The following is a 15,000-nucleotide window of genomic DNA, read 5'->3' as shown; positions in this document are numbered from 1 at the left end:
TATAAAGGTATGTTTATATCTATCTATCTATCTATCTATCTATCTATCTATCTATCTATCTATCTATCTATCTATCTATCTATCTATCTATCTATCTATCTATTCTCTCTCTCTCTCTCTCTCTCTCTCTCTCTCTCTCTCTCTCTCTCTCTCTCTCTCTCTCTCTCTCTCTCTCTCTCTCTCTCTCTCTCTCTCTCTCTCTCTCATATTATTGTTCTTTCTACTTTGGCTGTAATTGCATTATATATGCTATCTTGTAATTCTATGTGAGGGCCCATAACTAGGTATCAGTGAGGGCATATAGTTAGGATACTGGGATACATGTAAATACATATTGTTTAATTGGGAATCTGGTGTTCTCCATGACATTACAAGGAGCCCACTTACTGATATATTCTTTTTTTTTCTCTACCTCCAACATGCTAACTATTTATAGATGTTTCTTTTTCTCAGTTTTGAAGTCTGTTTGTTTTGAGAGAGAGAGAGAGAGAGAGAAAAAAAAAGGGCTTCATAGCATATTTCTGTGACGCTAAGAAATTAGTGCATTATATTTGTCCCATGTTGATTATGTATGCATCTAATAGCATATCATTCAGATGGTCTGAGGACATCTTTAGAACAAATTGCAAGTAGAACAATGAAGGAAAGAACAAGAAAACACACAAATATGCCATCTTGTCCTTCCCTTCATTGTTCTGTTTGCAATGCCTTTATTTTGTGCTTGTCTACAATCACATTTAAGATGCTTTTTTTTATGATTAGTTTGTCTCATTTTCTATCTGGTTGTCCAATCACTTGTTATTTTTTATATTTTTGTATTCACCATTTTATTCTTGTTCAGAACCTTTAGATATTTGGATTTTTTATTTATGAACTTATCATTATTTCAGCCAAGATTCCCAACCATTCAGTTTATCCTCTTATGATAGAATTTTGCAGTTTTTGTTTCTTTCTGTTACTGTAACTCTTCATTTGCCTTGAGTACTATTTCAATTTCTCCTTCTTCTTTTGTAGGGGTATTTGAGAGTGCCTATAGGCCAGCTGCTCCCATTAAGGTATCTTTGACCTCAATAAGCCAGTGTGATTTTCTTATGACACTAATATCACTGTCATTATCAGTGTCATGCCCCCCCCCCCCCTTTATTACTTATTATTTTCTTTATTACTGATTATTTTCTTTATTACTGTTTGTTTTGTGTGACACTAATGCTATTATTCTGATTTATTGATGCTTGTTCTGAGCTAATATCAGGGGATACAATATTATTTGTTTATATAAAGTCATGTATAGACATAATTTTCTGTTACTGGTACTTCTTTTTCAGAGCATTTTACATATGGCTTTGAGATGTCTGAAGAACCTGCGCGTCAGGGAACTGTAATGGAAGCTGTGACTGACATGGGGAGTTTGATTGGCAGTTACTACAGAAGGATGTGTATAGACTAGTGCTAGCCAGCCCTGCACTAGTGACAGTCCTCCTAGTGCCATCATGTGAGGAAAGCAAATTTGACCCCAAAAACATTTTGATACCTATAGAAAAAATGTCGAAGGAGGTTCCGATGATTTTGGAGTCGCTTCTGTGTACTGGGTGGGAGAGTTCAGGTACTTTTGTTCATGGAATACATTGGCACTAAACTTATTATCTATCACAATCTCAGGGAAAAATAGTAGCCTTTGTAGCTGTTATACAGTTTGGAAGAAAATTCACATTGGAAGGATGGTGGTTCATATCAAGTATTCCTGTTTGTTATTGTTTAAGAGTAATTTGAATTTTAATGTTCATGAATTCATTTCACCAAATGCATATTTCCTTTTATTCTCTTTATGATGAATTTAGGTCCTTCAGATATCCGTGAGATACTAAACATATTAGTGATGAGTGTATTGAATTAATTAAGCAAAGAACTCATTCCAGTTTATGTCACTTTTGCAGGCTGGCCATATATCTGTCTCTGGTTACACACTGATGCATATATACAGATATATGTATGTGCATATTTATGATATACATATTGGTGATCCCTTCACTTCCTCACAGGAAATGCATCATATTTGATAACATTAATAATTTGTAAAGCACACAATTTCTGCTCCAGTAATGTACATAGAGTCAGTTTTGATATATGGTATAGTATATGACATTTATTGTTATTAAGCCTCTGTATTCATGGTGCAATATATACTTTACCCTTTAAGGAGGCAGTCAGATGAGCATTGTAATTTTTTTTTATTATGGCTAATATGAAAACATTTTATGCCTGTGACAAAAGTGTAAATTAGAGGTAAACACTGTGACATTAGACTATTATCAGTGCTAATTATTATTATTATTATTATTATTTTTTTACATTTTATCATTCATGCTAAAATGTATATTCTTGTGATATGTTTCTTCATTTTTGCAAGAGCTGTAAAAGAGAGTGAAGAGTGTTATGTAATTTTGTTTTATCTATAACTATCTCTTCTTTGATAGAAGTCTAGCAGAAAAATGGATTCATATGGCTAATATATTTGTATTAATTGAATAACATGTGCTTTGTATTCAGTATACAAGTTGTATCTTCTTGACAAACTGGTACTTTGCCTTAGGGACAGTCTGGTCTTCTGTCAGGTTCAGATTATACTGTTTTATTATCATCATGGAGAATAAAGAGGATTTGCCAGGCTGACTAAAAGGTGCTGCAAATATACGTTTTCTTCTTTTTCTTACTGTAGTACTTAGATTGAATTAGTACAGAAGTTAGAGAAGTAGAATATCAGTGAAAGTTGGCAATTAGCATACTTCCTCCATGTCTCTCCTTCTCTTCCTTCCCCTTGTCCCTTTTCTTCATTCATTCTCCTTTTAAGTCACGGTAGTCCCAGATTGGTCTTTTGGTTCGGAATTTCATGTGCACACAGGATGGAAAGAAGACTGATTAGTGTTTTGATAACCAATTAATTACATTAAAATTGATCTAGTTTGAGTATTTATAATTTGGATAAACTTTATTTTTATTTTATTTTATTTTTTTTCTATAGAACTGTTGCAGTGTTTCATCTAGTGTGCATACATGTCTAAGCACAACAGGTGCCCCATTTCTTTCTTTAAGGCTTTATCGGCAGTATTCATGCTTTCATTGAATATCTGTTGTCACAGAACAGATGCGGAGATAAGGAACTAGCTAATTTTGATTCCCATCAATTAAAGATAGAATGTGATTCTATATCCTACCTCCTTATAGGGTTTGGATATGATGAGTATTTTTGGAGTACTTTTGTTTCATCCGAGCAGCACTGTATTAAGCTTTTATAACTAAATATGGAAAGGTTGATCTTTGTGCTCAAGGTTGAAACATCCATTATGATAGATAATTGGCTATCACATGTGATTTTCATGAAGTTTGATATAACTAGCCCACTTCTTTAAAGCTTAAATATTGCACTCCTGTAAATATTGGAGTTACTTGTGACATATAATATGGAACAAATATTTTTTTTTTTTATATATAAGGAATGAAAATATGACATAGATAAAGCTGTGTACTTAGTAATTTTATAAAACCAAAGTTTGTGCAGAAAAGATTTGAATTTTACTTACATATGTAAAGACATATTCCTTTCCCTTTCATATAATCTTTCTCTACACTTCCCTTTATGCTGTCAAGTTTGGCCACGTCAAATACAGACTGTGCTCAAAAGATGAAGGGTGGAGTGAACAGGTCTTATAATACAAACTACACAGATTATCTGTATCATTTTCATGATTCTAGGACCAAAGGATTTATAATGTAATGTATATATACTTACAGAGTGAGAAAGAGACAGAGAGATAGAGAGAGACCATTAAAGCACTAAGGAAAGTGAGAGCTTAGTTAAGGTTGTATTAAGGAAATAAATGAACACAAGAACGCTTGTGGTTTAAGCGTGCCTTATGGAAGCTGTAAAAGGAAGTTCTTGAGGGATATTGTGCGATGTGTGAGATTTAAAACTGTACTCTTTGTGAATTTCCTTTTTTTCATAAGGCAGGTACAGTACATAGCATATGTGTATTGATCCCTTTTTCATTATCATATCTTTTTTTTGCTATTATTTCCTGTTGATTTAGGAAATCTTAAAGTAGCAACACTATAATCTTAAGAGAAGTATTCAGTTATTGTATATTTTGGAATATTGGTTGTAAAAATATATGTGGTTGTAAATATATAGTTTCATGAGTAGTGTAAGCTTTTAAGAGACAAGAAATCACAGTCTTGAATTACCTAAAAAACTTGTTTATTATAAATGTTCCTTCTTTCTCTTATACAAAACAGAATTATGGTAGTTGCTAATTGTAGTTTGAGTTTAGTGAAGTGAGAAATATGGAAATTTTGTACTGATTTGATACATAAAATATGATACAAACTCTGTGTTGATCAGTTGATTAACAGTATTATTTAACAGTCGGTAGAGCTTTATGAAGCTGCTTACCTCAGAATTGGTTAATTGCATTAAAGGTAGGCAGGGAAATTCCTGAAATATTCACTGACCAGTGCACAATGTTACTTCATATATTCATTAGTGATTTTAATAAAGAGTATATTCCTTTAATGTTAATACACTTTTAACAGTGAACATATGCATTCACACTTGCTCCCACCCTCACTGGCATGCAAATACCTACTTGGCTACACACCAACACCCTCATACCTACACATCCATAACCACATATCTATACACCCATATCCACACCCACACCCACATACTTTAAACTCTCACCTTCACCCACATATATTAAACCCCCTGACCACTCACACAGCTGCACAAAACTTTCCCTTGTTGAAGTGGTTTGAAGAGTATGAATTTATTTACAGGATAATATATAATTTTATGGTTAAGTAAATGCAGATTGTATTGGAAATATACATTATAGTGGTGCATATATGTTTTATTGTTATTATAGAAGATTTAGTTTTATAATGAAGAAAATATATACCACAGTCAATTTGATTTTTAGTGAGAACTTTTTTTTTTTTTTTTTTTTTTAATTTGTATGTTCTGTTTAAATTGTACCATTTTCTTGTATGTATGGCAGGATATCTTGAATTGATATTTTTTTAATGTATGTTTAATAAATAGTAAAAAAAAGTGTATAATTTTCCATATTCATGCAAAGCCAGTGATACATCATATATTTCCCTTAGCATAACTGTATGAATTTGATATACCACCAAGTCCTCATCTGACTCTGATTGCATTGTTCTTTATTACTAGATAAGTTCCATATTCCTTGGTCATATTCATGGCTACTTCGAAGTCACTGCAAGAATTGACGTAGTATCGGGAAGCATGTGGAAGGGAAGGGGGTATTTGGGCATGGAATAGGGTCACATGAGAGCAGATTGTGAGAAGATGTAGAATTAGGACATCTGTTGTTATAATAGTGTGAATAAAATCTTGAAATATGAAACAGATCCTACCTATAGACAGGAACCATCATAAATACATGCAAGACTACCATCTGCTAGGAGATTGCTTGCTAAAATAATACCTAGATGGAATTTGAGTTGGTAAGATGCGAGGAACTTACTTTTCCATATTGGATGTGTTTATATTATTTACCGATACCTCCCGCCTCCCCAATCCTCTCCCCATTGTTGTCATGGGGGGGGGGGGGGTAGGAGACAGAGACAGAGACTGAGGGCCTGTATTGGGGATCACCCCTACCTTGGATGTCAGCCCTCACCTCGACTTTTGCATGGTCTTTCCTCCTCCATTCCTTTCCGTTCTCTTCATCCTCTTCTCTCCTTTTCGTTATCATCTTCATCCCCTTCTGTTCTCTTATCCTAACTGTTAACTCATTTTTACCCTTTTTGCCACAATCCTTTACCATTATGCTTTACTTGGGGGTAGAAAACTTTCAATAAGTAATTAGGTAAAGGTACTAAAGAACAAAAAGACATAGGCAAAGAGGTAGGGGGAGAGAGACAGAGAGATAGAGAGACAGAGAGACAGAGACAAAGAGAAGAAAAAGGGGAAAATAAGAGAGGAAGTGACCATAAGAGAGAAAGAAAAAGAAAATGAAAGAGGAAGACAGAAAAACAGAAAAAGGAGAAAAATAGGAGAGAAAAAAAGTAACAAATTAAGAGAGAGAGAGGAGAGAAAGAAAGAAAAATATAGGAGAGAAAGAGAAAGGGAGACTAAAAAAAAAGTGGCAGAAAAGAAACGAGAGAGAGAGAGAGAGAGAGAGAAAGAGAGAGAGAGAAAGAGAGAGAAAGAGAGAGAAAGAGAGAGAAAGAGAGAGAGAGAGAGAGAAAGAGAGAGAGAGAGAGAGAGAGAGCGAGAGCGAGAGCGAGAACGAGAGCGAGAGCGAGAGCGAGTGCGAGAGCGAGCGAGTGCTTTGTGTGTGTGCTTTGTGTGTGTGAGTGTGAGTGTGAGTGAGTGTGAGTGTGAGTGTGAGTGTGAGTGTGAGTGTGAGCTTTGTGAGTGTGAGTGTGAATGTGAGTGTGAGTGTGAGTGTGAGTGTGAGTGTGTGAGTGAGTGTGAGTGTGAGTGTGAGTGTGAGTGTGAGTGTGAGTGTGAGTGTGAGAGTGAGAGTGAGAGTGAGAGTGAGAGTGAGTGAGTGAGTGAGTGAGTGAGTGAGTGAGTGAGTGAGTGAGTGTGAGAGTGAGAGTGAGAGTGAGAGTGAGAGTGAGAGTGAGTGTGAGTGTGTGTGTGTACGTACACACATGCCCTCCTGAGAAGCATAAATAATAACTGCAACCCATGCTCTTAGCCACACATCAAGGGAGTTCTCAAAAGTAAAAAAACTACAATATAGAAATTTATTTGTGCCACACATGAATAGGATAAGAAAATAAAAGAATTTGACGTGTCCATATCAAGCTGTATTTTGGATACACAATATATCACCCAATAGACAATTTCGAACCACTACACAGTGTACAAGTTCAATAGTAATCAGAGAAAATATCGTGTCATGATCATAATTAATAAATCACGAATTGCCACATATACCCAAGTGGAAAGTCCATTTCTGACCTTTTTTTCATAAATGGTTATTACATAGACATCTATATTGGCTTTGCAATATACAAGAAATTCGTTTTGCTTAAAACCATATACAGAGACAGTGGCATTTACAAATCGACACATGACCATAGAACTAGGAAGCACTATCACTAAATTAACAAATCTGGGAAATAACAACAACGTTTGCAAATATTTAACAGAAAAATGCATGCAGTCAGTGCAGAGAGCTGAAAAACTTTCCTGGACGGAATATTTCGACAGTGTGGAATATATTGCACACTAAATGAATTGTTGTCTTTTATATGGTTTCAATTGTTGCTTCACTGATCGTTTTTTTTTTTCTTCTTTTTTTTTTTGACCATTAAGAGAAAATGGGAATGCTCATATTTAATACATTTCTGGTGCAACTTTTTTCCCTCCGAAAAGTAATCATGTATACACAAAATTTGTCAAAAACAAAAAAAAAAAAAAAAAAAATAATAATAAAAATAAAGCAAACAATAATAATGATATATAAAACACACAAATATACACCGAGTCTGCATCCTCTTTGAAGCTGTAACGCCTAAGTGCATTGTAACCAAGTATATCAAACAATCACTATTATTTTATGATCACTTACGAGAATTGATATTATTTAACAACACTATCACTACTGCTCTCACTACTACCACATTAATGTAGGTGCATCAAAGAATCCAAGAATCCTATCGAATTGAATTGAAAAAACGAAAAAGAAAAAAAAAAAAAAAAAGGAAAAATATCAAATAATCTATTTCCTTTAACTCGGACACGTTGACATTATTAGATCCTCTGACACAGCTGCCCTTCAACTCTCTCTGCTTCGGCCCACCTTTGAGGACCTTTAAAAACCCACCCTGGTTGGATCTCCGTCTCGGCTCCCTTCATCTTCACGCACCCTGGGATCTTTTTCTTCCTCTTCATCACCCTTCTCCCTAATTCCCAGTCTTCATACCCATATCAGCAATCCCTCTCTTTTAAACCTATGCCCTCTCTTAAACCTATGCCCTCACACCTGTACTCCGCCGCCGACCCACATCACAAGACTTAGGCCTACGAGGAACACCATAAGGACACGAGGCATAAAGGAGGAGGCGCTGGAGGTGAGGGTCCTGAGGGCGAAGAAGTCAGCTACGCGGTCCAAGGAGCCGTTGTTAGGATGGCACTGTAGCTGGAGAGCGTGGCACAGCAGGGGGTACACGTCCACCTGGCTCACCGGCGTTGATTGGTGCCCCGAGGTGAAGGCTAGGTTGTAGAGAGGAGCGGGGGTCAGGGATCGTTGTGTGTTGTGTTGTGTTGTGTTGTGGTGTGTTGTGGTGTGTTGTGGTGTGGTGTGTTGTGGTGTGGTGTGTTGTGGTGTGGTGTGTTGTGGTGTGTTGTGTTGTGGTGTGGTGTGTTGTGGTGTGTTGTGGTGTGTTGTGGTGTGTTGTGGTGTGTTGTGGTGTGGTGTGTTGTGGTGTGGTGTGTTGTGTTGTGGTGTGTTGTGGTGTGGTGTGGTGTGGTGTGTTGTGGTGTGTTGTGGTGTGGTGTGTTGTGGTGTGTTGTGTTGTGTTGTGTTGTGTTGTGTTGTGGTGTGTTGTGGTGTGGTGTGTGTGTTGTGGTGTGTTGTGTTGTGGTGTGTTGTGTGTGGTGTGTAGTGGTGTGTTGTGTTGTGTTGTGGTGTGGTGTGTTGTGGTGTGGTGTGTTGTGTTGTCGTGTGGTGTGTTGTGTTGTGTTGTGGTGTGTTGTGTTGTGGTGTGTTGTGTTGTGGTGTGTTGTGGTGTGTTGTGTTGTGTTGTGTTGTGGTGTGTTGTGTTGTGTTGTGGTGTGTTGTGTTGTGGTGTGTTGTGTTGTGTTGTGGTGTGGTGTGTTGTGTTGTGTTGTGTTGTGGTGTGTTGTGGTGTGTTGTGTTGTGGTGTGTTGTGTTGTGTTGTGGTGTGTTGTGGTGTGTTGTGGTGTGTTGTGGTGTGTTGTGTTGTGGTGTGGTGTGTTGTGTTGTGTTGTGGTGTGGTGTGTTGTGGTGTGTTGTGTTGTGGTGTGGTGTGTTGTGGTGTGGTGTGTTGTGGTGTGTTGTGGTGTGGTGTGTTGTGGTGTGGTGTGTTGTGGTGTGTTGTGGTGTGGTGTGTTGTGGTGTGGTGTGTTGTGGTGTGCTGTGTTGTGGTGTGTGTGTTGTGTTGTGTTGTGTTGTGTTGTGTTGTGTTGTGGTGTGCTGTGTTGTGTTGTGGTGTATTGTGTGTTGTGGTGTGGTGTGTTGTGTTGTGATGTGTTGTGTTGTGGTGTGGTGTGTTGTGGTGTGTTGTGGTGTGGTGTGTTGTGGTGTGGTGTGTTGGTGTGTGTGTGTGTACACCATAGTGTGTGTGGACCATAGTGTGTGTGTTTGTGTGTGTGTGTGTGGACCATAGTGTGTGTTTGTGTGTGTGTGTGTGTGTGTGTGTGTGTGTGTGTGTGTGTGTGTGTGTGTGTGTTTGACTATAAATCTATTGTATATAACCGCAATGTCTTTGTGTCAGCATGTGTATATTTCTAAATAACATAACCGTAGTGTGTGTGCGTAAGTGTATGTATATCACGTGCATACTTACATACAAATATTTGTATAAAGTGATAGAATATTAATACACGACTGCAAAACAAGGTACTGTGTACTTAGAACTCTCATGAAATAAATTGCCATTCTACTATAAAAAGTTAACCTAGCACAGTAAGGTTTATTATATATCTAAAGAAAACTGGTTTCGAAAACCAGCCTGGAAAATATGTACTCTCTTTTTATTTATTTACTTATCAATTACTTAATTCACGTTGACCTGTTTGAATCTAATCTTATAATTTTATTTAGTTTTAGCTTTACAGTTAACGAAGAATGATGATTTATGAGAACTACAATAATCATAACTTTTCGCGAGTGAATATAGTTTCATTAGAGACTTTCTAGGGGAAAAGTATCATTAAACTATCAACAGAGTTCTACTTAGAATAGGAAAGAGAAGTTAAAATCAAACAATTAAATTATTTTTTTGCAGCTCCCAAGAAACAACTACAAGAATTTTCCCTGGTCGATTTAAAAAAGAGAAGAGCAAGGAAGGGGAGGAGAGGAGAGGAAGAGGAAGAGGGAGAGGGAAAGGGAGAGGGAGAGGAAGAGGGAGAGGAAGAAGGAGAGGGAGAGGAAGAGGGAGAGTAAGAGGGAGAGGAAGAGGGAGAGGAAGAGGGAGAGGAAGAGGGAGAGGGAGAGGGTAGGAAGAGGAAGAGGGAGGGGAAGAGGGAGGGGGAGAGGGAGAGGGAGAGGGAGAGGGAGAGGAAGAGGAGAGGAAGAGGAGAGGGAGAGGAGAGGAGAGGAGAGGAGAGGGAGAGGGAGAGGAGAGGAGAGGAGAGGGAGAGGAGAGGGAGAGGGGGAGGAAGAGGAGAGGGAGAGGAAGAGGAGAGGGAGAGGAAGAGGAGAGGAGAGGAAGAGGAGAGAGAGAGGAAGAGGAGAGGAAGAGGAGAGGGAGAGGGAGAGGAGAGGGAGAGGAGAGGAAGAGGAGAGGGAGAGGAAGAGGAGAGGGAGAGGAAGAGGAGAGGGAGAGGAAGAGGAGAGGGAGAGGAAGAGGAGAGGGAGAGGGAGAGAGGGAGAGGAAGAGGAGAGGAGAGGAGAGAGGGAGAGGAAGAGGAGAGGAGAGGAAGAGAGAGAAGAGGAGAGGAGAGAGGAGAAGAGAAGAGAAGAGAGAGGAGAAGAGAGAGGAGAAGAGAAGAGAGAGGAGAAGAGAAGAGAAGAGAAGAGAAGAGAAGAGAAGAGAAGAGAAGAGAAGAGAAGAGAAGAGAAGAGAGAAGAGAAGAGAAGAGAAGAGAAGAGAAGAGAAGAGAAGAGAAGAGAAGAGAAGAGAAGAGAAGAGAAGAGAAGAGAAGAGAGGAGAGAAGAGAAGAGAAGAGAAGAGAAGAGAAGAGAAGAGAAGAGAGAGAAGAGAAGAGAAGAGAAGAGAAGAGAAGAGAAGAGAGAGAGAAGAGGAGAGAAGAGGAGAGGAGAGGAGAGGAGAGAAGAGAAGAGGAGAATAGAGGAGGAGAAGAGGAGAATAGAGGAGGAGAAGAGAAGAGGAGGAGAGAAGAGGAGGAGAGAAGAAGAGAAGAGAAGAGGAGGAGAGAAAAGGAAAAGGAAAGGGAAAAGGAAAAGGAAAAGGAAAAGGAAAAAGGAAAAAGGAAAAAGGAAAAAGGAAAAAGGGAAAAGGAAAAAAGAAAAAGAAAAAAAACGAAAACAAATACGAAAAAGAAAATCGAAAAACCAAAATGAAAACAACAAAGAGAAAAAGAAAAACGAAAGCGAAAGCGAAAAAAAAGAAAAAAGGAAAAAACAAAAAAAAAAAACTGAAAGAAAGTGAGAAGCTACGAGAGAGATAATAACACGAGATAAACCGACTCACAGGGCCCGGCTGCGAACAGGATGCCCCTCATGTCTGGCATAAGGTCTTCGGTGTTGTCGAATCCGTGGTGACCGATGCTCTCGGATTCTTGCTCTGGCAGGGAATAGTTGGTCTCGGGGCTCTTGAGGGCGTAACCTTCAGGAGTCGAGGGAGGAATCGTGGGAGAGTTAGTTAGCGAAGGCAGCGATTTTGGTGATTTTGTAAGCGGGGAGAAAAAAAGGTATGGGTGGTATTGAGTATCTTCGCAGTGCATGAGGTGTATTTGATCGTGTTTTTTGTGTGTTTTTTTGGTTATATCTTGTGTATTTTGGGGGGCGAAGATATAATTGAAATCGGTTAAATACATCGTTTGCACTGTGAAGATATCTATTCTCATTCATACAGTTTCTAAATATGTTGCAATGAACACATTTGGTGGTTTATAAATCCGCATCCATGGGTGGCACTGGACTGGGTTGGGTAGAATGGGGAGTAACGTATCTGTAACCTCTTCTTTTTTTTTTACCGATAAAACGAAGAATCTAAAATGTGTAACCGATTCATCACGTTTGTCAAGGAAGCTCACTGTCGTCAACGAGAATTATAAGTGAAAGTGTTTGAATATTCCTTTAAACTCCTCGTCTCCTCGCTTTCATATTCTGGATTCTCTCCCGTCTACCTTAATTGGTTTTAAACAGAAAAGTTAGTCTTGGTTTAAGTCAGTGTCCCAAAATTTCTACGGTTTCATCTGACAACAGTCTTTTGTGAAAGTGAAAACTCGGCGGGCACTGGGATTGAGATTTTAGAATTTATTGACGTGACAGAACGGTTGTCTGGCAGAAAGTAATTTGTTTTTCCTGGCGTGGTCTGCTGTGAATGTTAATATATATTTCAATTCTTCCCTCCCCCTTTTCGTAACTTTATCAGATTTGTTGTACGATGGACCATTCCGAGTTCTCTCTCCGTCTGTCCCCTCCTTCTCTCCCTTCCTCTACTTTTCCCCCCATCTCCCTCTCCCTCGCCTCCTCCCCCTTCCCTTATAAGTACCTAGCTTAGGCATAACAATGAGGTCGTGGATGAGTCTGTGGTTCTTGTAGTAGTAACGTTCGTCCATGTTCTCCTTCCTCACCACTTCGATGTTCTCAGACACGCCCGGGCAGTTTTTCAGCGCCTTCTCCACCTGCAAAGGGCATGTTTGTTAGGCTGTTAACTCCTCTTTTAAATGGTAGTTTGCGATGCTTGTTTGTGTGTATGATTAGTTATATATTTGCGCGTAATCGCTTGATAGTGTAAATATCAGCGTCTGGTAAATTATATGAAGGAAGTAGGTGCCGTTTATAGTACAAAGCAATGATAAAAAAATAAGCGAAGTGCATATCTATTTTATTTTCTCTCATATCTCTTACGACGATGCGATACCTGGTCCGTGTGGCCTTTCACGGGAAGAATATTGATATAACCCACACTGCCCGTGGTCTTCACGATTTTCGAACCCTCCAGGCATGGCTCGACGTCCAGCCAGGTCACGACATCTTTGGAAGCCTTCGTCATTCCGTGGTCGCTCACTACCACCACGTTCGTCTGGGGAGGAAGAGAAGCGTGGAGTCGAGGGATTGGTGTGGAGGTTATTGGCTTATTTGTGTCTTTTTTTTAAGTTTTGATTTTCTGTTCGTTGGCGTATTTGTTTTGCTGGTTATGTGGATGGTTCGGCGGAGAGACAGTATAATGCTATACTCAAGTCTCTCTCTCTCTCTCTCTCTCTCTCTCTCTCTCTCTCTCTCTCTCACACACACACACACACACACACACACACACACACACACACACACACACACACACACACACACCTCCCTCGCCCCCACCCACCGTATTAAGTATGCTATTCTCAGCCATGATCTCCCACAGTTCCTCCAGGGCGGAGTCGACAGCTCTGAGTGCTTCCTCGACCTCGCTGGACTCAGGGCCGTAGCGATGCCCGACCATGTCGATCAGCTCCACGTACACCTGGGAAGGGAGGGCGGGTGTAAAAATGTCCTCTCGTGAGGACGTGTGGGTGGAATGGCGCTGGCGATTTTGACACTGATGACTGGGATCGCGGTGTCAATGATGATGGCAGTGACGATAATATCAACAGTAATAACGGTTGTAACACGATAATGACAATGATGGCAATTGTAAGAAAAAATTAATGACGATATCGTTATCTTAAATAAGGATAATGCCGATTCAATTATTAGGAGTGATAATGATGGTATTACCAATAGCCATTAGGAAGATGATGATAATAATGTGAACAAAACAAAAATAAAATAAAATAAAATAATAAAAAACACGAATAACAGAAAAAAATCTCAACCAACCATAACAAGCTTGTATCCTTCATTGTTAATCATGTCGACGCCCTGGTTGAGGTTCTTCTGCAAAACTTGAATGGCATCTGCAACGTGTTCATACGGAGTGCAGTACTTCGGCAGCACGTTCCCTTCCCAAGGAACATCGCAGCTGTTGTTGGAAAATGGGGGGAGGGGGATATTAAATGGAATTTCTGGATTGCAGAATTGATCTATAAATCGCTGGTAAAGGTTTAATAATCGAGATATTAATTAATTTCTTTGAAGTCATGAATTCAAAAGTAATTTTGATTGAGATAACAATTAGACCTAAAAATGAAAGTCATATATATACATATATATATATATATATATTTATATATATACCAGAAATAGTGACATTCAGAGCCCACAGAAAAAAGAAAAAGAAAAAAAAAATGGCACGCGGAACTCTAAGAATCACACACAATTAACATTAAACTTGTATTTTTTTCATCAATCCTTTTTAAGAGCAGGTACCTACAGTAGAATCGGTGAAAGATGGTGTTGAATGCTATAAATCCCAAGAATCTGTTGTGCATCTCTTGGAAAATATTCATGATTAATACACTAACTGCCGTATGTTTAGAGAAAGTGTGACAAGTCAGTTGCAAGAATCCACTTTTCATGCTCTTCTTCGTTATTTTGACATACCATTTTTTTGTGAAATTATTCCTTCGTAAAGGATTTCGTGCTTCAGCGAATGCATCCACAATTTCAGTAAACATACTGCCGTAAGTTTGAACACGGGATTTTGTTATATAAAAATAACGTTTTACATTTTTTGATGCGAAGGAGGATGCTGTGGACGTGTGTGTGTGTGTGTGTGTGTGTGTGTGTGTGTGTGTGTGTGTGTGTGTGTGTGTGTGTGTGTGTGTGTGTGTAGACAATACCATGCTGAACCACTTTTTAAGTCTTATCATATTACCAATCAGCTAAATATTTTGGAGACAGAAACCAGCCTCCTTTCTAACTGTAAACGATTCAAAGATCCTAGCAATGGCAAGAGCGAAAGTATATACATTAATTTAACTAAGAAGCTTCAAGGCGTATTTTAACGAGAAAAGAAAGACGAATATATATTGTTTATCGTACTTTATTTTAGCTAAAATGCCCTAGTTAATAATACTTTACTTTAACTAAAATATCCTAGCTAAGAGTACTTTATTTCATCTAAAATGTCATAGTCAATGGTACTTTAACCAACCAACAAATCGCCATTAGTATTTCTGCTCTTGCTGCAAGTATATTAGCATAGCAGATAATGGATGCC

The 15,000-nt window shown here is 38.7% G+C and overlaps 2 protein-coding genes across 3 annotated transcripts in view; one reads left to right on the top strand and one right to left on the bottom strand.

The window, feature by feature from the left end:
• The window catches only part of LOC125025262 (alpha-tocopherol transfer protein-like), a 12,316-nt gene extending 10,695 nt beyond the window's left edge, over positions 1-1,621 (top strand). The window contains exons 9-10 of the mRNA XM_047613233.1: positions 1-7; positions 1,326-1,621. The exon at positions 1-7 is cut by the window's left edge and continues 138 nt beyond it. Coding sequence (XP_047469189.1) covers positions 1-7; positions 1,326-1,447 — 129 coding nt within the window. The 3' untranslated portion in view covers positions 1,448-1,621. The remainder of the gene's footprint in view (positions 8-1,325) is intronic.
• Positions 1,622-6,825: 5,204 nt separating this feature from the next.
• LOC125047965 (glycerophosphocholine cholinephosphodiesterase ENPP6-like) overlaps positions 6,826-15,000 on the bottom strand; it is an 88,068-nt gene continuing 79,893 nt past the window's right edge. For both annotated transcript variants that reach the window (XM_047646520.1, XM_047646528.1), the window contains exons 5-10: positions 13,719-13,860; positions 13,225-13,362; positions 12,778-12,939; positions 12,406-12,538; positions 11,380-11,514; positions 6,826-8,254 (exon numbers count right to left, since the gene is read on the bottom strand). In XM_047646520.1, the coding sequence (XP_047502476.1) occupies positions 8,019-8,254; positions 11,380-11,514; positions 12,406-12,538; positions 12,778-12,939; positions 13,225-13,362; positions 13,719-13,751 (837 nt within the window). In that variant the 5' untranslated portion in view covers positions 13,752-13,860 and the 3' untranslated portion in view covers positions 6,826-8,018. The remainder of the gene's footprint in view (positions 8,255-11,379; positions 11,515-12,405; positions 12,539-12,777; positions 12,940-13,224; positions 13,363-13,718; positions 13,861-15,000) is intronic.

This window comes from Penaeus chinensis, chromosome 4, assembly GCF_019202785.1.
Source record: "Penaeus chinensis breed Huanghai No. 1 chromosome 4, ASM1920278v2, whole genome shotgun sequence".
Lineage (NCBI taxonomy): Eukaryota > Metazoa > Arthropoda > Malacostraca > Decapoda > Penaeidae > Penaeus > Penaeus chinensis.
Note: the sequence above shows the minus strand (reverse complement) of the source record. Positions and strands in the feature narration are given on the sequence as shown.